The following is a 23,976-nucleotide window of genomic DNA, read 5'->3' as shown; positions in this document are numbered from 1 at the left end:
TTTTATATAAATGGTAGGAATGCTTATGTTAAAATTTTAGATTTCAATTTTTATTCATTTTCAAAAAAAAAAAAAAAAAAAAAAACCGAAAAAAAACCGAAACCGAACCGAAAAAAACCGAAAAAAATTTGGGCCGAACCGAACCGAACCGAAATTTCGGTTTGGTTTCGGTTTTGGCAAAAAACCGAACCGATCAGAACCGAACCCAGCCCTACATCATCCTATTTATCTTACCTTGGCCTGCAGCCTTGTGAACGGACCTTGGTCAATTTTAAGGCCAAACCTATTGATCTATTTTGTAGATATTTTCTATGGTGTGATGATGAAATTAAGTTAGAAGAAAATTTTATATGCGTTCGGCTGTTGTGTACGACTACACATTTATAAGGTGTAAAATTTTACATTGGGCAAATCTTTAACCATTTCACCTCTTATATAATGGGACTACAAAGTGTTCTTATAATTTATTTGCCAATAACAAGAATGATTTAAAACCTAGAGGTTAAGCACACTTTGGCAACTCTAGGAAAGACAACGTTTGTTTTTTTAGGGTGATCATTACAAAAAAAGTTGACAAATAAGTCACTTTACTTCACTTCAGTCCATAAAACTTGATTTTATATGGGTCCCAACGATTTCAATCCCTATGAGTGTGTTGCCGTATAAAGATTTCTCGAGTACTAAGTTAGCTAGGCACAACATGTCTAGATCCAAATTCTCTTTATCTTTCCCACACAATGCATGCATAAGATCATAACATATCATGAAGTAATATCAACCATCTATTATATGAAAATCTGTCATAGTTTCAGTTACACGGCTGATTAACATATACACGTAAACCTAGGTAGCTACGCATCCTCTCCAAAGTCCCATAATTTTAGAACATACATGGAGATTTTTAGGCCAAAAATTGGAAAATGGCCGTAGTTAAGAATATTAAAGTGTATGTAGACTTGGCTATAGCTATTTAGTATGAAAACCAGCAAGCTCTCCAAGTTCTTCAATCTCCTTTCCCAATTCTTCCACCTTTTCAACCATCTCTGCCAACAAGAAGACAAAGCTTGCAATTGCAAGTCCATCAACATTCTCTATTGGTCCAAACTTGAAAGTAGAAACAATCGAGCTCATCTCTAGTTTCATTGACTTCAATTTGGGCACTATCACAGCCTCCCGGTTGCATCTTCTCATCTTTACAAGGCTCTCCCCAAGCTCTCTTAGGATCCATGCAAGTGTCAACCCTACAGCTTCACTGGGTTCTTCGATCGACTGCCTCAGACTCGACGACGGCTAAAATCACACATAATTTTGAACCAGCTTGAGAATTTTTCTTAGAAAGAAGATGAACCAAAATTAATTTAAGCAAATGCCAAAGAGTGCATGTTATATATGTATATATGTACCTGTCTAGGAGATTGAAGACAACCTTTGAGGGAAATGACAATGGTAGCTAGCTCTCGAAGAAGCTCTCCAACTTGTAGGTATTTTGTCCAGGGGTAGTTGAGACCAAACTTTCCGTGCCATGGTTCCCACTTCGCAAAATTTGCCTGACATACATAATATATTATAGAACACTGTGAGCACACTTTTTTGCTTATAATTTATACAAGAATAATATTATCTATATCATATTTGATGAACCACTACTTTTAATAAGAAGTGAATTACTATGCGGTACATACAACGCTCTCGATAAAATGTGCATGAAATAGTATTATACCAGTGTCTCATCCTTGGACCTGGAGTGCAACACCGACTTGCATCTACTAGAAATGGACCTAGGCTGGTCATCCTTCATAATTTCCTTGTCCAATCTGAAGTAATTCTCCAAGCATCCTGCAAATCAATTATGGGCGCACAATGGTTAATTGTTTACTTAATTAAATGGTTCATGCGTTTACTTTAATCACCAACACAAATTAATACATGTCTTAACTATTACCTTCAATTGAGTCTGCAAGGAGTTGAAATTTATGAGCTGTAGAGTCATGAAGTTCATCACTAGCCCATGTAGGGAAGACTAGCAAGCTTATGAATATGCATACGGCAAATCCCATTCCGATCGTTGAAAGACGATCACGAGCTAATTCCAACACTTTTTCGGCACGTAAACCCGATACGATTACTAGATTGAAGGTCAGGATGAAGATCATGACTCCATAGTCATATCTTTTCTTGATACTTGGTACTAATCTAAAATATGTCGCAGATGCACCTGAAATATAATAAAATGTAAGATTTACGTAGTAACCAGTTTATCTTTTCTGCCCTCATTTTTTTTTCTTATTCAATAAGATTTCTACTGTCCAAAATGTCATATATATATATATATATATATATATATATATATATGATGACAATTCGTCATCAACTACCATTTAAAATCTATAGTAATGCATGGCACGTGGTTAATGCGCCATGATCTTCTAGGTTAAGATGGAAGTTCCAAATTCTTTGGGGGCCAACTTTGTACAATATTAGACTATGCATTATAAAGGTTACGTCACGAAATTATATATGAGCATGGATGGCCGAGCACTATCTTACTGATGACAAACACCGAAGAACCGATAATCACGGCGTTGCCCTTGCCCATTCTACAAACTTCTTGGGCAAAAGTTGCAGCTGAACACCCCAATACACCTCCTAAAATTGTTCCGAATCCACGGTTTAAGCCCTTACTAAGTGTAGCACCTGAAAAAAAAATTGTTACCATACTTAATTATTAAATGTACACAAAGTTAATTAAAACATGAATTAGTAACTTAATGACATTTTTTTTTGTTGCATAAAGAAGAGCAAAACATTCCAAAGTAACCCAGAAAAGTAGAGCTAACCTGCATAGAACTCAAAAATGACGACGACGGTCATTATAGCCCACATGGCATTCTCTCCAACTTGCTCATAGAGAGGATCCAGAAGATAGAGAAGTGAAACCAATACTAGGGCAACTCCAACCTTGATGCTGTGAAGCAGCTTTCTCATATCTTGCTTGCTTTTCTGATCAAGTACTCTAAGTGTACGATTGGAAATAATTCCAAAAATGGAAAACTTCTGCCTCTCATCTTTGTCTTGAATATTTTTGGGACAAGCAAGCTCCCCATCTGCCGGAATAGTTATCACGGTTGAACCCATAAATCACTAATAAGAAATATTAATAGAAATATTCTGTGAGTTTTTTTTTCTTGTTTTAGCTAGACAAAATGACTCACTTTGTAGTTGTGAAATTCGGAAGGGAGATATCGTGTTTATATATACATGACTCTCCCTCGAACAGTAGCCAAAGTGGGAACATATATGGTATCTATTCACCTAAAGTGGACTTAGGGCTAGTTTGATATTGTTGTGTTTTGAAAAAAAATTGTTTCTGATGTTCTGTGAGAATAAGCAGCTGTAAAATAAAGCAGTAGAGTGGTTGGTAAACTTTTTTGTAAAAGTGCTTTTGAAAAAAAAAAACAGTATTATAATGCTTGGTAAACTTTTGTAAAACAATTGTAACTGTGTGAAATGACCAAAAAGGGTATAATATTAGATGTGCCATTAATTTAATTTTCTTAATAAATAAAGGTGAATTACTAAATATACTTTATTTTCAAAAGAAAAAATATTTATAAACTTTATCTTAAATATTAATTAGTATGACAAACTACTTCAATTGAAATATTTTAAACCAAATAGCTATGATTCATTAGTACAATATTGTTAATATACTTGAAAATATTGCATTCATCAATCGAGACTGGGGGGATTTTGAAGCAAGGCAGGTGACCTTCTCAAAGAGGAGAAGGGGGGATTTTGAAGAAAGCTGGAGAGTTGTCGATGAGATCGCCTCGCAGATGAAGGCGGTGCAGAAGGAGATGCCCACCACCGTCAGGTTGTCCAAGTACTTGAGGAAGGACGCCGAACCGGAGAACGCGACCTGAGGAACGAGAGAGATCGCTGGTAGAATGAGAGAGATCTGGGATTGAAGTTTTCTGGTTCGGGTTTTGCGAGTGCGTGCTGAATGCAAAAGGCGTTCTGAAAATGTAAGGAAATGAGGGCAATTTTGGGGTTATTGAAAAATTCATTAAAGATTTACTGTTCACCCGTGTTTTTGAAATAAGGTGGTTTTTGGAAGTTGCTATTTGCAGCTTCAAGTTTTGGGTTTATTTTCATCCAAAACTTTGAAATAGAGCTGATTTTGAGAGTTTACTGTGGATGCAATTTTCTTCCTCCTTGATCTTGGACAATTTTGCACCTACAAAACAATTAACACCTTAGGTTAAGGCCAAGAGCCTCACGCCCCCACGATGAATGAGGGGGGCTTTGGCCGAAGAACCTTCGATGCCAAAGTTAGAATTTAGAGAGAAAGAGTGTTTAGAGAATTTTGGGATTTTTGCCAAAGTGTTGGAATGAGTGTTTGGTGAAAATTGGAGCCTATTTATAGGGCTAGGCCATTCCACTTAAGAGAGAAAGTGGCCGGCCAACTTGTGGATTTTTTGTTGAATTTGTGGTTTAATTAGCCAATTTATTGGCTAATTGAATATGAAAGAAATAAATGGGGGGTTATCAAATTGAATGACTAACTTTATTTGGGTAATAAAGTGGAGAAAATCAGAAAGGTAAGGAACAAAGGGAGGTGGCCGGTTTTGACTAGCTTTTGGGATTAATTTGGGTGACTTATTTGATATAATGGGTGATTAAATTGGTGATTAATGGATTAATTAATTTGTGGATGCAAATTTATTCCTCCTTGATCTTGGACAATTTTGCACCTACAAAACAATTAACACCTTAGGTTAAGAGCAAGAGCCTCACGTGCTCACGATGAATGGGGGCGTTTTGCCCGAAGAACCTCCGATGCCAAAGTTAGAATTTAGATATAAAGAGTGTTTAGAGAATTTTGAGATTTTTTCCAAAGTGTTGGAATGAGTGTTTGGTGAAAATGGGAGCCTATTTATAGGGTTAGGCCTGTCCACTTAAGAGAGAAAGTGGCCGGCCAACTTGTGGATTTTTTGTTGAATTTGTGGTTTAATTAGCCAATTTATTAGCTAATTAAATATGAAAGAAATAAATGGGGGGTTATCGAATTGAATGACTAACTTTATTTAGGTAATAAAGTGGAGAAAATAAGAAAGGTAAGGAGCAAAGGGAGGTGGCCGGTTTTGTCTAGCTTTTGGGATTAATTTGGGTGACTTATTTGATATAATGGGTGATTAAATTGGTGATTAATGGATTAATTAGGAATTAATCCATTAATTAGCCAATTAATCTCTATTTATATGAAATAATTTATAGGTTATGAAGTAATTACCTAAGATGAGGATGGATGAGATAACTTTGAATTTGTTACCTTTTTTGGGCACTTTTGACTTGGTTTAGGGATAATTGCCCGCTGCTCGTGTGTAGGAATCTCAGTATGACTCAAGGGTATTTTTGTCCTCTTTTACCCAAGAATCCACGTGTCGCCTTGTGATTATTTTTTGCTCCACATTTACCAAACACCAAAAACCTTCATAACTTTTTTTCATACCCAATTTTTAAAATCACCTCAATCCCAAACCAGGGCTTAGCTAGCAGAGGTTTTGCACTTCAATTTAAGGAGCATTTATCAGAAGTAGGGTTTTGAACTTTTGAATGAAATTATTAAAATTATAGTCACCTTAGTGGAGCACGCTTGCAGGCAAGATATTGTGCCAATGCCAATTCAGTATATAATATATATGGAGAATTGTCTTTTCGCAACAACATTTTTCTATGCGCAATATTGTGCCAATGCCGCAGATAAATTATTATCGCATTTTCATCGTTGTGGTTGATCACCAAGCTTAGTGCTCACAACTTGCAAACATGCGAAGGTTTTCTATGTCCTATCATGCAAGGTTGATCAACAAATCATTGATACATGTAGGCTTGATAATAAACTTAATGTATTCAGAGTTAATTACATCCGTGAGCGAGTGACTATTACTAGCATATATTTTTTTTTTCGATAAAATATATTCGTGTATGCATTTGTACAATAAAATACTTAAGAAAGTTAGGTTGGAATAAGAAAACGTGTGGCTGATCCTGTGATAAAGTATATTAATCGGATATCACAAATTAGGGGAGAAATTACCAATCAATTCTTCTTAAAAAAAAGGATATGAAATCTGGAAAATCTTTTTTTGTTTAATACATTGATATTTTAACACTAATGGGAGATGGGTTCGGCTAAGCCACACAATGGGCAATCTAATTTGGTATCAAATTTGCCATCAACAAGATTCAAACCAAAGACCTCTCACTTCTAAGTGAAGAGGAAAACCACCAAACTATAATATTGAATGACGAAAATCTGGACTATTTTAGATTTTAAAATGCTAAAAACGTACACTGACGCCTATTAAGTCACACAGTGATGATCAACTAGAAAATGACACCACGTTTTACTCGTAGTGGAGATGCCACGCTCTATTTTCTATGGTTCTTATGGCATTTTCTTGGTAAACATCTTTTTGTGTTGGCCATATACGATATCGTTGGCTGTTACGTGATCATGTTGGCTAGCTTCTCCTAAGTTGATTTTGTTTTTTGGAACAAATGATATTATCCACACTAAAGGGATGGGAAAGTGGGATAAGCTATTGGCTAACAATAATGTGTTTCAAATTCGTCTTCAGCGAGAATCGAACCTAAGACCTCTCACTTACAAGTGAAGAGAAATATTATTAGATCGTAGTACTAACCACTAGACCATAGTACTAAGTGGCTTCTTCTAAGATGATTTGTTTCCCTTCAAAATTAACAGAAAGTTGGGAACTATATGTTGGAGAAAGTTGATGTTCTACCATAAAAATAATTGGCAATATGAGGAATAACCCAACCTCTTAAAAGTCATTCCAAGGTTTCTCCTTCACCAATGTGGAATAATCCAACCTCTTAAAGTCATTCCAAGGTTTCTCCTTCACCAATGTGGGACTCTTTTTACCTTCACAGCCTCACACGCCCCCTCACGTATGGCAAATTTTCAAGCCAAATACGTGAACTACACAAATTGGGTAACGTGGAGCACGTGTGGCCATTGGACTTCACACGTGGGCCAACCTACTCTAATACCCCGAAGAAAGTTGAAGTTCCACGATAAAATCAATTGGCAATGCACGTGGACAACACAACTCAGACGACGTGGAACATGTGTGGCCGTTGAGCTCAGATGACGTGGAACACGTGTGGCTATTAAACTTCATACATGGGACAACCAGCTCTAATACCATGAAGAAAGTTAAGGTTCTACCATAAAACCAATTTGCAATATTGGGAGTAGCCCAACCTCTTATAAGCTTTTGCAAGGTTTCTCCTTTCACCAATGCGAGACTCTTTTTACCTTCACACCCTCACATATGTTATAGTTTATATGTTTTTAGTTACATTGGCAGTTTTGAAATCTCTGGACATAGTCCACGTATCATTCTACATTCTTCATATATGAAATCATATGAATTAAGAGTATTGAAGAACCATCAATCACTACGATTAATTTTCATAAAGGTTGTTGTGCAACTGATAGTTATATGTATACGTGGTGCATGACTCTGCACGCATGCATTCTAAGAAAGAGGCAAGACATGAGAAGCACAAACCAGTAAATTGGGCTGAAAAAGAAAGGATGAACTAATGAAGACTATGAATAAAAAGCTTAGAAATTAAATTAAGAAAGTAATGACCTAATTTTAGTTAGATAACATGAACATGACCTAATTCAGCTATGCCTAAGCTTAACAGCATACATTTTAGCTGTCAACAATTTGCTTACGTTGAGCTAGCCAGGAATTTTTAATTTCTGAATCTGTTCTTATAGTTAATTACATGATAAATTAGCATCATCCTGATCAAATTAATGCATATACAGATGTGCATGTACTCTTAATTCTTTTAAATGGATATTTCAGTTAACAACCACCTGCGTAGGATAGAGCATCAATTAATAAACGTCACTTATTAAAATTTTGATTAAGCAACTGTAGATAAAAATGAAACAACTTCTTGAATCGCATGGACTGAATTCATAGAACCACTCAGTGTCTCCTTGATTATAACTATAGTACTAGTACGAGTTCTTAATAAAGTTTCAAAGCAAATTTTGTTAACTTGTTGGACTAGGGAACCTTACATTGCTTGGCTAAAAATGGCAAGACAATGCGCCATGCGTGGAGCTCTTCCATTAAAGATTTGACCTCAACCAAATTAATTAAAAATCTTTCTGTCGTCCAGCACTAAAGAAGAGTAATGAGTGAGGGAGGGAAGATGGGGTAAAATTTGTAAATGATCATGAGTTATGTGCAATTTTGTGTTTTTTTTTATTGGATGGGTTTCAAATCCTAGATCTAGCATACTCATACTCATCATTCTACCCACCCTCACAACTTAGCTTGCTTATACAAGGTCATTTGAATGCACGCTATCCTCTTTGTTGGAGAATAGAATCTCACATCGAAAATATAACAAAATGACTTATATATGAGAAAATTATACTCTTAATATCATCGAGATTTTTTTGTGATAAAAGCCTACGCATAGTAATTGGTGATTAAATTTGGAGACAATATTGATAATGTTGGTAGTGAATCATATACTGGGCCTAAAAAATTTATCACTCATATATACATATTCTTAACATCCAACCATATATTAGCACATTGACTAATGAACAAAAGGTAAAACCTAGATTTAGGTCTAATTAATTTAAGTTTTGGAATAATAGACCATAGCCACTAATGAACAAAAGGCAAAACCTAGATTTAGGTGTAATTAATTAAGTTTTGGAATAATAGATCATAGCACGATTGGCGCTCTTAATTTAAAACTACTTTTGTTGGAGAAGTTCGATTAGTACCTATCATCTTTGTTCAAGTACGATTAGTACCTTCCACAAAAGCTCTATCTATAAGCTAATTGGACACGAATCCAACACGGGGTTGAAAAATATTTACGAATGATGATGGTCACAACCACTAACGAAATTTAATCTAAGTGTCATATATAAGACCATCCAAATATATAATTTAAGTCTTCCTTGTATACTTTTATTTTGTAATGTTGGTAGAGATTTCAAGTTTAAATTCCTTTTTTTTTATATAGAAATATAAAGAAATTGAAGTCAGTGTTCCAAATTTGTCTTCAAATTAACAAGGAATATAGGCTATAGCTTCCAATCATCAGAAAGATTAATATATATGTTAAGTTTTGAACCTTGAGCACGATTTATATTCATAAAAACATAACATGAAACTGTTGTCACGCAAAACTTCATATCAATTAAGTAATACAAATCATAACATATCTTCATGTATACATCCTGGTGAATAATTAATTTACGGTGAATACGTCTTTGTGTTTGTCGCTCTCATGTAATATAAGAATGTAAACCTCATAATATGTAAGTTATTTGGAAGCAATTCAAGCGAGTGAATATGAATCCCTAATCTTTCTTACATAGGGCATATTTCAGCCATGTACATTGTATACGACACAAAAAGGAGAAAATGACGAGGGGCTAGAAAAGCTTATTCGAACAGCAAGTTCGGGCTAGTTGCAGTGAATATTGTTTTCAAGGTTTTCGGTATTTGATTTGGCCCCATGATTCCTTTTCGGTGTTTGATTTTGATGTTTTAACAACGTTTAAATGTTAAAATAGCTTTAAAGTTTTAGGAGTGTTTTCAGAACTTTTGTAATCTTGAATTAGTTTTATTTTCAATTGCATTTAGGATTTTTCCTATGACTACATAAGCAACTTTAGGGTATTATTTTCATTCATCTTGTATATTATTAATCAAAATTTGAAAATGTTTTTTAATTCTCTAATGTTTCAGAATACTATTAAAAAATGACCATTCGGGATCCTCGAAAGAAGTGGATAACCGTAACTTGCCACTATTTGTCTTCCTTTAAAAAAAAAAGATGACTGTTCGGGTTTGTTTTTATATTTGACTTCCGATGTGTCAGCAAAGCAATTAGGATTTGGGATAAATGATGAAGAGTTAAACGACTGTAATAAGTTTTGGTGGCGACAGGGGACATATACCTACCAAATTAACAATAGGCAAACAACTTTTTATCTCTTAAGTCCGTGCCACGGAAACCATCAGCCGTACATTCGTTTCACTTGTATGTCAATCTTGTCTCTTTCTTTCGCCTTTTGTTCTGATTTCCTCTTACTTTTACATCGTTATTGGATGAGGCACTATCATCCATAATCATCCACCTTATGCCCAGAGCCGGCCCTAAGGATAGCCGGAGTAGGCGCCTGCCTAGGCCTTCACTTCAGAAGAGTCCCCAATTTTTAGGCGGAGTTAGATGGGTCTGGATGATGATGGACGGGAGCTATGCGGGCTTATATGTAAAAGTCGGAATTTGGAAATCTTTTGTTGTAGAGTCAGCCTCGCACGAGGAAGAAGACAACCCCATTTCTAACATCATTTTAATTGCACGATTTTATTTAAGATGGTTCCACCATCTTTTTTTATTTATATATTTGCACATTTTCTCCTCTTTAAATAGTCTTCACCATCTTATTTTTACTTTTTTGCTTCTCTCTTAAATATCACCTTTATGTTTATTTTTATGGGGTTTTATTATCCTATTTTAAGATCACACCACATATATCATTATTATGTACCTAAAGGGCCAAAACTCTCACCTTTTAGAAAAATGACATTATTAAATGTTCAAATTAATTAGTTTATATAATATATAATAAATTATTTAAATCCGTTTCGTCAGCCTAGGCGTGTATACGAAAATTACTATTCTCTTCACTCTAGTATTTTTCCTAGTTGTAAGATGTTGTCTCTATAATCCAACTATTCATTCATTTACTGAATATAATAAGTAACATTGTAACAATAGAAAAATGATTGGAATTCGGCGTAATGGGTAGGGACTTCTCTTTCGGTTTGAATTGGTTGAAAAATTAGATTATGTAAACTTAATAAGTGCATTTGCATCTAAAAATGCGAGACGGGTAATATACTAATATTTGAGTAATGTTTGTATATCTTTATTCTTTTTATATTAATTTTTAATGATATTTGATGTAGAAATAGACTTTTCATGTATTTAGTGAATTTTTTTTACACATGTCAATGTACAAAGGGTCGGGAGTCAGAGAACTCTAGGGCCCCATTTCGAAGGCTCGCCTAGGGCCCCCAAATTCTCAGGGCCGGCCTTGCTTATGCCCGCCACGCTCTTGGACTTAGAAAAGAAACAAAGAAAGTCAACCTAAGGTTATTTCTAATATGCACACAGTGAGATTCTTGATCGTTCGATTTTTTGTTGAAAATTCTTGAGTACACATCTAATAATATGTTACTCTAATGCATGTCATACATCGGATGTATAGAATTTTCAATTAACTTGACCAATTTTTTTGTATTGAGTCAATATCAGGTTGTTTTTTCATTTTTGTTCTTTGAAATAGAACTTGAATCTTAGGTTGAAATCTCTTAAGGGAATAAAAAATTTGTTTTCTCTCTTTTTTTTAATAATCTTTGTTATATAAGTGAGGGTAAATCGAACAAAAAATTTCTGAGTGCAAAGATAATTGTTTTTAACTATTTGAGCCACAAACTCATTGTGAGTTTTCTTTACCTCCCACAGGTACAATGAAAACTAACAATTAAACTATCTAACACAATGGTACAGTAAATTTCTCTCGCTCTCTCTAGAAATCATTTCCCTCTAGAAACCCTCTCAAACCAGTTTCAAACCCTAACCTTCTTCCATGGCTAGTGGCCTCTGGCTAAGGCTGAGGGCCGATAGCAGATTCTCTTTCTTCTCCTAGCCTTCTTCCCTTCTTACCGTCCTCCCTTTCCCCTCTATTCCCCCCTCTCATCCCAGATTTCCCAAGCCTCGCCATCCACCTCCCCCTCTGTTTCTTTATGCCATCTTCCCAAACCCAATCTTTTTAACCCTCCACCCTCTTCCCCTTTTCGTGTCTTTCCCCCAACCTCCAGATCCAGACCTTGCCCTTCTCAAGATTCTCTTGTTTATGGCGTTTGTGCTCTGGGTGCAAGGGTGGGTCTGCGGATGCAGGTGGGTCTTCTCACTCGCCGTTTTGACTCTTAGCTTCACGCCTCCCCTAGATCCGGGTTTTGCCTTGCTCAAGGCATTTTCCTTACCTCAAGGTATGGCGTGTGATCTGTGCTTGGAATTATGGCTGCTGGTGGATTGGAGCCACACTTCGTCACTCTACTTTGGTGTTATGGACTTGTCGAAATCCATGCTCAAATTAGAGTGTAGCGCCTCCTTAGTGGTGTTGCTTTGGTTTGGGCATGCAAATCTAGCGGTGGCTTTGTTTGGGCTTCTTGTCAATGGTCGCATCTGGAACCTTTGCCGCATGCGGTTCATAGTTGCTGCTCTACTGGATTTATGGATGTGGCAACCAGACCTATCTTATGTTGTCGCACCGCTGTGATCCTTGCCTGAGGGTCCTATCCTTCCATCGTATAGTGTCCGTTTTGTGGTTCCATTAGTTTATTTTAGCCTAGTTTAGTTTAATTTAGGTTAGTTTAGTTTTGAGCTAGTTTAGTCTAGCTTAATTGTCTCACCTAGTAAGTGTTGTGGCTGCGCCGCAACAATGGCTGTATTTGGCTTTTGCTTGAAGTGTTGTATTATGTGGTCTCGTCTACTAACGATGACTTTATGTTGTCTCGCTCACGAGATGACTTTATGTGACCGCGCTATTTGGCGGTGACTGTTTGCAATCACCTATACAAATCTGTTATATGTTGTTTCTGTGATAGGTTTGTATGGGTGTTGTAGGAAGTTCCTGTACATGTGATAGTTGCTTAGGGGTTTACCATTATTGTCTCATTTGCGCAAATTAACCTCCAAACCTGTTTTTTTTTTTTTTGTCATTGGAGGATTGTACCCAATTGGCGCCTATGTATTGCTCTCGGTTGAGTAATGAAATACCAAATATTGTTGCTTGTCAAAAAAACTATCCAACGCATTGAACTTATAAATAAAGGTTGATAATGTTGATTACGTACCACATTAAAACTCCATTTACTATAATTTTTTAGTATGTTTATGCCCTTAATTTCTTTCGCCGTTGAAGTTGTTTTTACGCCTTCTAAAAGATCATGAAGGCTTGAATAATGGACACAATGCTTTGTCTAACACCAAATCTGAAGCTTCAATCTACTGCTTAAGAATCACACACGATAATGGTTAGAGAGATACTGAAATGCTTATATGAGTCTTCCCTATCTTTAGAAGGGTGACTAGTAGCCACCAGCTGATCTTTTAAAATAAAATTTAAAAAAAAAAAAAAAAAAAAACCACTTAATTTGATATGACCAAGTTACTTGTCGCCAAAACATTTTTCAGAATCATGCCCTGAAAGTGGAAGGTTAATAATTTTTCACGGTCCATTTATTTTTTAAAAGGTTTAACTGAGATAATGGGTTGGTACCAAATTCGTACCGAAGGATGAGCTACTTATATACTTTTGGCTAAAGCAATATAAATTTCTAAATCATAATGATTGATGGTAGGAAACAATTAATCACTCGGTGATGAACATTATGAAAATGCAATAGTGGTCAAAATATAATATCATTATATAGCAGGTGGTCATTTTTCAAAGTGGTGGAAATGTGTTGAGCTTTTGTATAACGGTGTGAGTTCAAACATCGTCGTTAGCTAATATAACATATAATCTAACAAAATCTATTGGTTGACAAAAAAAAAAAAAATTATCATTACATAGATCGTTCGCACATCACATTCCAAACATAACGTTCCCCTCAACTTTATAGTTTAATTTTTTTTTAGTTTATTTAATTAAAAAAATTGTGTGAAGTAAACGAAATTAAATCGTGATCGTATTCACTTACAAAAGTATGCATGAAAAACAAATCACATTGTATTAGAAAGAAAATGATGTTGTGAAACTAATTATAAAAGTGGGTGCAGAGATGGGACAACAGGAAGAGAATGAATCATGTGTATGAGAATTGTATCCTCACCCATTGACCTTGTACCTATATTTATATTAATCATGATAAGTTCTCTTTCTTGCATTGAGAGTAATACAAACCTATGAAGATTTGATCTTCAAATGACATTCTTAATTAATAATACACAATCACATTCTTAATAAAAATTCTATTCACAATAAATAACATTTTTTAAATTATAACTAAATAATTTTCACAAATAACATTTTTTTTAAATTATAACCACTTATTGACATGATAATATGATGTTAGGTAGAAAAAGTGTGCATATCAGGAGTTTACCAAAACACAAATAGTGATATGAGCACTAACAGATACATTCATATCATATATTCCACCACAACTTTCAAGTGCATGTCACACGCTTATGATTAATCATTGATCCTACATTAATTATTTAAGAAAACCATATTTTCTAATCCCAAAAGCATCACTAGTCTAGAACACAAATAGTGATATGAGCAGTAACAGATCCATTCATATCATATATTCCACCACAACTTTCAAGTGCATGTCACACGTTTATGATTAATCATTGATCCTACATTAATTATTTAAGAAAACCATATTTTCTAATCCCAAAAGCATCACTAGTCTAGAAGCAACGTGACTCTTCCTAACTAAATACCATATGGAGCCTTAATTAACCCATTAATTGTATCAGCCATTTTTAGTGTGTCAGAAACACGATCCAATATAGCAATTGTTATAATACAATTGGTTGAAAGTTAAAAAAAAAAATTATAATCAACTATATTGTTACCCTTGTGTACTAAGCCATGTTATCAGCAGATTGAAAAAATCTTCCCAAAATTTGTGCGGGCCACAAAAATTTGGTCGTGGTCTCTTTAAATTCATATATCAATATATGTAGGATAGGACATCAGATAGGAACAAGGTCGAAAAATTGTAATGAAAGGACATATTATAAGTGGAGAGTCCACTAATACACCTCCTCCATTTCGGTGGAGTACTCGATCTTATGCCTCCTCTCCACACAATGATGTTATTTATAATTATCTATATTTGTTGGTCCAAAAAAAAAAAATTATATATATATCTATATTTTTTTGTTTCTTGGAACGTTCTCTTCTTTGTTTTTCTTGGAGACTTCTCGATGTTGAAGTAATTGAGCTATGTTACAGTCAATTGGCTATGTATGGAGATGTGATTTAAGATCGTAGATTCTTGGAGAATTCATGTTTAATCTATAGTAACATCTTCATAGGCGGAGTTAGAATTTCACCCCGAAGAGGGGGGGGGGGGGAGGGGAGGCGGGGAGGGGAGGGCGGGGGAGAGGACATATTAACAAGAAATCATCCTTAAAACATAAAACGAGAAAATAACTATATTTAATCATGTATGAAAATTATCTCAAACCCTACTAATATTTTATTTAAAACATCATATTTTTGTTCCTAATTTCATACAAGCAAAGAAATTTCGTAACAAAGTAAGCACACTCTCTACTTTCTATGTTTTTAGGGGTGGGCCACCTCCTGGTTTTGCCTCCGCTACCGAACATCGTCACATAAACAACACGTAGAAAGAATGAAAGGAATGTCTTATCGAGGTAATCATATTTGCTTTGATAGGTATGCTTTCCAAGCGTGGTGGCGAGCAAAGACACAAAATGCATGCCGTAGTGGAAAAATACGGGCACGCATATTTTTAGACAAACTTGTTACAGTAAGACCTACAGAAACACGATGAGTTCAAGAAAGAATCTCCTAAATATTGGATAGCATGAACAACGTACTTAGCAAAGTTTAGTACTAAGTGCAGCGAGCACTTATGGAAAGGAACGAACAAAATAACGTACTCGCACAGAGATCTACGTCTCTCGAGCCCAGGTTTGACATGATCGAATAGCTTTTCGGGCCCGGACCAACAATGGTAAAGTTGCGCTTAGGACCGGCCATTAGTTCAGTCTTTAGAACTATATGTCTTGCTTGGCAATTGGGCAAATGTTAATTTGGCCCAGTTACAAATCACTATTTCAATCCTCTCTCTAAAAAATTAGACCTCCATTAATTTATAGTACAAAATTAATGTAGAATACTATATGGTGTGAATTAAGACATATGGTGGTGGAGGAGTGGAAGTACAAGACAAGACAACACTAAAAACCTGTTTTGGACGGAGATGCTAGCGACCTCACGTGAATAAACGATTAGATTCAGTTAATGTTTGCGTGGATGATATTAAATGGTGACTTGGAAAATAGGCAACACTTCTGATTTAATATGACCCTTCATGGACCACGCCTTACGATCCAACTATAAATCCTACCCAACCCAACTGTACAGAAATGCATTGAGTAGTACTCTTAGTTCAAGGAGAGTTGTTTTAGTGTGTCCAAAACACGGAGTGGAACACCAGTCATTATACATATTGGAGGACTAATTTTTTGAGAACTTTAACAAAAAGCTCCTGATACTATTCACTTTAACGAAAAACCACATTTTACACTAAAAATTCAATTATGGTACTATTCACTTTACCCTTTATTTTGTCATTTTCGTTAAAACTCAAAGTTTTCAAACCATTTTCATTAGTTTTTCTTAATTTTTTTCAAGTGTCTCTCCAATTGTATAATGATATGTGGTGTTCTGCTCTATATTCCGGGCACACTAAAAATCTCTCTAGTTCAAGTACATGTCATAGAGACATAATGTTTGAACGGCTACCAATCTGCGAGAAATTGAGACTTGCAATAAAGACGCATGCACTTGTGGTTCTTATTTAACCATGCATGCCTTTGAAAATAACATGCACCAAATTATGAGAGATTCATGTCTCAAGAACAACCACAGAGAGTGTATTGTTAGAAAGGTAATACACATACCCTTAGCCTCTATTTAACACACTGTTGCAAGTGCTCGCACTCGCCACTTTCCTTGGTCAACATGGAGGGCTTGTCGTTCCTCCGGAGAACCAAAACAAGCCCGAAGGGCCGGTAGGTAGACTTCTTAAAGCTTGAAGTGAGCTCAACTTGGTCTATCCAGAATATAACTGGAAGAAAAGTTTCATGTTTTTAGTTGGTGTTTCACGACTCTATGGTGTAGTGACAGTGTTCGGTCTTTTTTGGAGGAGGTACTGAGTTGTGTAAATTTCATGAACGATACTAGTTGAACTTAAAAAATAAAAAAATAAAAAATAAAAAAATAAAAAATGAGAAAAAATTGGGCCGTCGTTGTTTGTTAATTTACTGCAGATGCCAAGCAGACAATATAGACTTTGGAGCTAAGATTCATTTCATATCAGAAAAATGGAAGGAGACTTGCATTAGCTGCTGCTTCTTGATGAAGTTAATTCCCAGGCCTATGATCACAGAGTGACACAGAACCTGGAAAATTAATTAAGCTAATGCCCTGAACACTAGCAAATGCAATATGACAGAGGCAGGTTGGAGCTCTTTCTCCAAGTAATGTCCGTGGTGTTATGGATAAAGAAATATTAGTTTCTCTTGGGATCTGTTGGTTTTAATAAACCTAGAACTCTTTCAAGAACCCTAGCAGAGCTCTTAAGAATGAAAACTCACGTAAAATATTGAACTGTTCTTCTTACCAATTTCAAAGGAAGGTTACAGTTTTAAAGGGAAAGACTGAAACAAATAACATCAACTCTCCCACGATCATATGCTGATTTCGTGGAGAGTTCTCATCCCTAAGCAACGGAAGCAAACCTTATCGTGGTGAACATCCTCATCCACAACTCCTACAAACTAGGACTTGTGCTTGACTAAGTCTCTACATAATTAGTCAGCATTATTTAATTGAAAACTTAATTAAAACTTAACTAAAACTCTTAACACCCTCCCTTAAACTAATTTCTACTGAAAACAGTTTAGGGTTTAGACACCATCAGGAAATCTTCATCAACTTCTTCGACCATCACATATCCTGCCAGGTTTTCAACCCACTCCTTCTCAAGATGTTTGAGTGAATGCACTCCAAGTAGCTTCCTCAATTTCTAGAAAGAGGGCTGCTTGAGTGACTTTGTGAGTATATCAGCCAATTGATTTCCACTCTTGCAATACTCGAGCTCAACTACACCATCATTGCACAGATTTCGCAAAAAATTAAAGCGAACATCAATGTGCTTACTTCTTCCATGCATTACAAGATTTCTTGATAATTTTATGGCAGAAATTTTATCATAGAAAATAATTGTTGAACCCTCTTGCTTATCACCAAGTACTTCCAGCCAAGGAAGAAAAAATCAATAATATCAGCGAAATATCGCCAATATTGTCGTTTTTTTGAAGTTCCGAAATGTTTTGACTATCCAACCTATTTTCATCAAAATATCACGATATTATCAATAATATCGCGATATTTTCGAAATTATCGACAATATCACGATATTTTATTAAAAAAATACTTAAATATGTTGAGAAAACTCAACACATAGTTAACTTGATCATGGCCCAAAGGCCAAACAAGTTTTGGTTATCTCACCAGGGGAGTGTGAGTTTTATAGGAAAAATTCATTGCTCACTTCCTTGCATGGGCGATGTGGGACTCGCCCAATGGGGGAAAAAATCAAAATTTCGGCCGAAATTTTACACCCACTTTAAACGGCCATAACTTTGTCAAAACTCAACGAAATCAAGCAAGACAAAAACGAAAGTTGTAGCCCTCGAAGAGACGAAGAGAATGGAACCTCACACGATGTCTGAATCGTAGTGGTTTGGCCGGAAAATGCCTCGAAAGTCACTGAGGTCGCTGAGGTCGTCGGAAACTGGGTAAGATTCAAATGAGTATAACTTTTTCAATACGCAACGAAATTGAGTGAAACAAAAAGAAAAGTTGTAGCCCTCGAAGAGACGAAGAGAATGGTACCTCACACGATGTCTGAATCGTAGTGGTTTGGCCGGAAATTTCCTCGAAAGTCACTGAGGTCGCTGAGGTCGTCGGAAACTGGGTAAGATTCAAATGAGTATAACTTTTTCAATACGCAACGAAATTGAGTGAAACAAAAAGGAAAGTTGTAGCCCTCGAAGAGACGAAGAGAATGGTACCTCACACGACGTCTGACTCGTTGTGGTTTGGCCGGAAATTGCCTCGAAATCTACTGAGGTCGCCGGAAACTGGGTAAGATTCAAATGAGTATAACTTTTTCAATACGCAACGAAATTGAGTGAAACAAAAAGGAAAGTTGTAGCCCTCGAAGAGACGAAGAGATTGATACCTTGCACGTCAGCCAAAATTCAATTGACACACTCCTAGCTTCCAAAATTCAATACTTTTACTTTATATCAAGTTGAAAAAACATAATCGGCATCCAAATTAAAGTTTAATCTTATTCAATGTATTGATTTTCAATCGTTAATTGATATACTATAATTTGGAACTTCAACGCCTAGACGCATGCTTATGTGTAAGAAATTTAAATTGTCAAATTCGGCACATTATTCTTCATCATTTTATTCACTTCCCTTTTTTTTTTTTTAATATCCTAAATAAAACCTCCAAATATTGTACTAATTAATTATATATAATGATTATGGTGTGTTTAAACTTCTTTCATTAATTACTACATATTTTCTACACTCACAATGTTTGCCAGCTCGCTATATAATCAACTTAAATCAGTTAAATCCATCATGCAATGCATTTCCTTCCAATTTTTTGTGATAAACTAATAGATAATTGACTAAATAAACATCCTACAAAGTTTCATTAAAAATTTCCAAGTTTTTCTTACAATTTCCGTGGTTTCCATGTAATTTTTATCGATATCGATATTATCCCGATATTTCCATCGATATTTCCGTGTTTTCGGACTACCGATATTTCCGATATTACCGATATTTTCTTCCTTGCTTCCAGCATCCTTCTTAGCCAAATAGCTTGACATGCACATGAGGTAGCTGCCATAAGCTCAGCCTCAGTAGTGGATAGGGTCACAATTTGCTGCTTCTTTGAAGACCATGTAATTGCTCCAGAATTTATCATGAAAACATGTTATGAAGTACTCTTCCTATCATCGATGTCCCCAGCGTAGTCACTGTCAGTGAAGCCAACAAAATCTGAACCTCATTGACTATTGTAGAACACTTCATAGTTAATTGTTCCCTTTACATATCTTAGACTACGTTTTGCTGCATTCAAATACATTTCAGTTGGTCTCTCCATGTACTTGCTGATGACACTCACACCATACATTAAAGCAGGTCGTGTGAAAGTCAAATATATAAGACTTCTCACAAGTTGCTTGTAGAATGAACTGTCTACTGCTACTCCATTGATATCCTTACATAACTTCAGTCCAGGCTCTAATGGTGTTCCAATCTCTTTGCAATCAGCCATTTTAAACTTCTCAAGGATTTCCTGTGCATATTTCTTCTGACAAATAAAATTCCTAGCAGAATGACTTCAACTCCCAGAAAATAACTCATCAACTCAAGATCAGTCATCTCAAATTCCTCCATCATAGACTTTTTGAACTCTTTCATTATCTCAACATTGTTACCAGTATATATCAAATCATCAACATATAAGCAAAGAATTAACATTTGATCTCCAATTTCACTCTTGACATAGAGTGAGTGATCATAGGGACATTTCTGAAACCCAAGCCTTCCAAAATGATTATCAATTCTACTGTACCAAGCACGGGGTGCTTGTTTCAGTCCATAAAGTGCCTTCTTCAATTTATACACTTTTTCTTCTTCTCCCTTCTTTTCATATCCTTGTGGTTGATCGACGTACAATTCCTCATGCAGTTCTCCATGCAAAAACGCTGACTTTACGTCCAATTGATAAATCAACCATGAATTTTGAGCTACAAGTGAGATTACCAACCTTATTGAGTCTTGTTTAGCCACATGAGCAAACACTTCCTTGTAATCAATGCCATGATTTTGCTTGTATCCCTTTGCCACCAAACGAGCCTTGCTTGTCTATTTCTCCTTTTTTATTGACTTTGGTTCTGAAGACCCATTTGACGCCAATAGTCTTGTGTCCCTTAGGCAAACTTGTCGGCTCCCAAGTATTGTTCTTTTCAATAGACTTTATTTCACTTTCCATGGCATCTTTCCACTTCACCTCATTTGAAGCTTCTTCAAAAGTAATCGGATCACTGTCTACAAACAATGCAAAATGAGCATTGTCATCATCTGAGCTTGTGTAGCTTGTATCGTAATCCATCATCCAAGCTGGCCTCTTTCTCAAACCTTCACCCCTTAGATTGTATCTATCTTCTTCAACCTGCTGTGGTACTTCTTCAATTTAAGGTGAGACTTGAGCCGTGGTGTTTTCACCATCAAAGACATCATCAACTTGTATCTGTTGTATAGTTGTTTTGTTTGTTGACCAACTCCATTTTGCATTCTCATCAAACACCACATCTCAACTAATAATGATCTTCTCAGTTTCAGGATTGTATAACCTGTAAACTTTGGACACATCACTAACACCAAGAAACACACATTTTTCACTCTTGTTGTCCAGTTTCTTCCTTCTCTCATCTGGAATGTGTGCATATGTTATGCGCCCAAACACCTTGAAATGCTCTACATAAAGCTTTCTTCCATTCCAAGCTTATTGGGGTGTTATATTTTTAACAGAAAATGTGGGACTTCTGTTTAGAACATGAACTACCCAAAAAACTGCTTCAAGCCAGAAGTGATTTGGAACTTATCCCTTTGCTAGAAGGGTTTGAACCATGTTGAGTATGGTTCTATTTTTCCTTTCTGAGACCCTATTTTGCTGCGGTGTGTAGGCTGCAGTAAGATGCCTTTTTATTCCACTTTCATCACACAAAGCTTCAAATTCTTTCGAACATAACTCTCATCCACGATCAGTGCGAAAGCACTTGATTTTCTTCTCAGATTCATTTTCAACAAGAACCTTGAAGCTCTTGAATGCATCACATGCCTCTGACTTCTTATGCAAGAAATACACCGATGTTTTTCTACTGAAATCATCAATAAATGAGATAAAATACCTTTTCCCTCCATTCGAACTTGGATTAATTGATCCACATAGGTCCGAGTGAACCAATTCCAAAACTAAGTGAGCCCTTGTTGCTTTCCCACTTGGAAATGTTTCTCTTGGCTACTTTGCTATGACACACTCCTCACAGACCTTAGTTTGGATTGTGATTTTAGGCAAACCAATCACCATCTTCTTCTCACAGAGTGTTCTTAGTCCATTGAAGTGCAAGTGACCAAACCTGTGATGCCACAGCCATGTTTCATCATTTTCCTTTGCAACCATACAGGTATTTACACTCTTAAGCTTTAACAGGAATAGCCTGTTTGGTGACATCTTCACCACAGCTATGGAGCCTCTCTTTGGATCATATATTTCACATTCTCCTTGAAATATGGTGATCTTATACCCTTTATCTTGAAGCTGTCCAGCACTTAAAAGGTTTGTTTTCAAATTAGGAATGAAAAAGACATTTGAAATTGTCTCAAATTTGAATCTCTCCTTTTCCCATCACGTTCACTGTTGACTTGTCTCCAGAGCTTACAGTTGTACGAAAGCTTTCATCCAAATTAACAAAGGGTGGTTTATACCCACTCATGTGATTGCTGCAACCAGTATCCATATACCAAGTTTCTTGGTCAAAATTCTCCATGACATGAAACGCCATCAGCAATGTTTCTTCCCCATTTTTCTCAATGAAATTTGACTTTTCTCCCTTCTCCTTAGGAAGCTTGGTGTAGCACTCATTTATGCAGTGCCCATAGTTACCACATCTGTAACATTCAACCTGTGATTTGTCAAACTGCTTTTTGCCTTTGCCTTGACAATCATCATCTTTCTTGGAAACATAAGATGATTCGTTATCATCTCTATTCCCAAACCGTCCACCATCTCGATTTCCTCGACCTCCTCGACCTCCTCTTCCACGACCACATCCACCTCTTCCACGTCATGTTCCTCCTCTTGAACTTGAAGATTCAGTGAAGGTGGAAGCCTTCAAAGCTTTCTCTTGGGAGCCTCCACGGTTGAGCTTCTGCTTATGAACTAGCAAGGAGCTTTGTAGCTCATCAATTGACATATCCTCTATGTCATTTGACTCCTCAATGGAGCAAACCACGTAGTCGAACTTGGGAGCCATTGATCTCAAGATTTTCTCCACGACTTCATTGTCTTCAATCTTGTGACCATGGATTCTCATCTTGGTAGCCATTGACATAGATTTTCGAATATGACTCCCATATTTGGTGGGAGGTATCCTTCTCGAGAATGGATCTATCAGTCGCTTGGAATAGGTAATTCTTTACCTTTAAATCTTTCAGTTTCAGTTCATCGACCTTCTTTTGTTATGCTGCTGTCAAAATACCTTCAGGTATATCAATTCCCATTTCCACAAGGTCAAAGTACTCTTTGGACCTTAGGAAATTTTCCATCAACATGCTCTAATGGTCGTAATGACCATCGAACTTAGGAATGGCTGGCTGCACAAAGCTTTTAGTTGCCTTCTCACTTGACATTGTTTCTTGCTGAGATCCCTAAAAAACTGGTTCGTATACCAAATGTTGGTTTTAATAAACGTAGAACTCTTTCAAGAACCCTAGCAGAGCTCTTAAGAATGAAAACTCACGTAAAATATTGAATTGTTCTTCTTATCAATTTCAAAGGAAGGTTACAGTTTTAAGGGGAAAGACTGAAAACAAATAACAACTCTCCCACGATCATATGCTGATTTCGTGGAGAGTTCTCATCCCTAAGCAATGGAAGCAAACCTAATCATGGTGAACATCCTCATCCGACTCCTACAAACTAGGACTTGTGCTTGACTAAGTCTCTACATAATTAGTCAGCATTATTTAATTGAAAACTTAATTAAAACTTAACTAAAAATCTTAACAGGATCTTGGTAATTTTTGCAACGCTACTTCTATATTTCTGGTTCTTTGGCATCCTCCTCGGTGTCCTAGGATCAAAGTAAATACAAATGTGTGCTTGCTAAGGGTAACTCATCAGGTTATGCAGCTCAAAGTGTTTTCCGTGACTAGTGCGGATTG

The 23,976-nt window shown here is 36.1% G+C and overlaps 1 protein-coding gene and 1 long non-coding RNA gene across 2 annotated transcripts; both read right to left on the bottom strand.

Annotated features, from left to right (window-relative positions):
• Positions 1 to 759: 759 nt before the first annotated feature.
• On the bottom strand, positions 760 to 3,234 carry LOC126591008 (aluminum-activated malate transporter 13-like). Its single transcript, XM_050256537.1, has 6 exons — positions 2,838 to 3,234; positions 2,548 to 2,694; positions 1,943 to 2,215; positions 1,721 to 1,836; positions 1,404 to 1,547; positions 760 to 1,290 (listed from the first exon to the last, which is right to left on the bottom strand). The coding sequence occupies exons 1-6, from the start codon at positions 3,133 to 3,135 to the stop codon at positions 967 to 969; spliced, it is 1,302 nt and encodes a 433-aa protein (XP_050112494.1). The 5' UTR covers positions 3,136 to 3,234; the 3' UTR covers positions 760 to 966.
• Positions 3,235 to 17,525: 14,291 nt separating this feature from the next.
• Positions 17,526 to 19,460, bottom strand: LOC126591013 (uncharacterized). Its single transcript, XR_007612215.1, has 2 exons — positions 18,833 to 19,460; positions 17,526 to 18,731 (listed from the first exon to the last, which is right to left on the bottom strand). It is a non-coding gene; the product is annotated as an uncharacterized LOC126591013 (long non-coding RNA).
• Between the last annotated feature and the right edge of the window lie 4,516 nt (positions 19,461 to 23,976).

This window comes from Malus sylvestris, chromosome 11 (assembly GCF_916048215.2).
Source record: "Malus sylvestris chromosome 11, drMalSylv7.2, whole genome shotgun sequence".
Classification (NCBI taxonomy): domain Eukaryota; kingdom Viridiplantae; phylum Streptophyta; class Magnoliopsida; order Rosales; family Rosaceae; genus Malus; species Malus sylvestris.
This window is presented reverse-complemented; position numbering and strand designations above follow the sequence as displayed.

Excerpts from the sequence above, each read along its gene's own strand:
- LOC126591008 (XM_050256537.1), bottom strand. The coding sequence starts at position 3,135 with ATGGGTTCAACCGTGATAACTATTCCGGCAGATGGGGAGCTTGCTTGT. Across the intron at positions 2,216-2,547 it reads TTCTTCGGTGTTTGTCATCA|GTGCATCTGCGACATATTTT; the intron begins GTAAGATAGTGC and ends ATTATATTTCAG. Across the intron at positions 1,291-1,403 it reads GTCTTCAATCTCCTAGACAG|CCGTCGTCGAGTCTGAGGCA; the intron begins GTACATATATAC and ends GTGTGATTTTAG.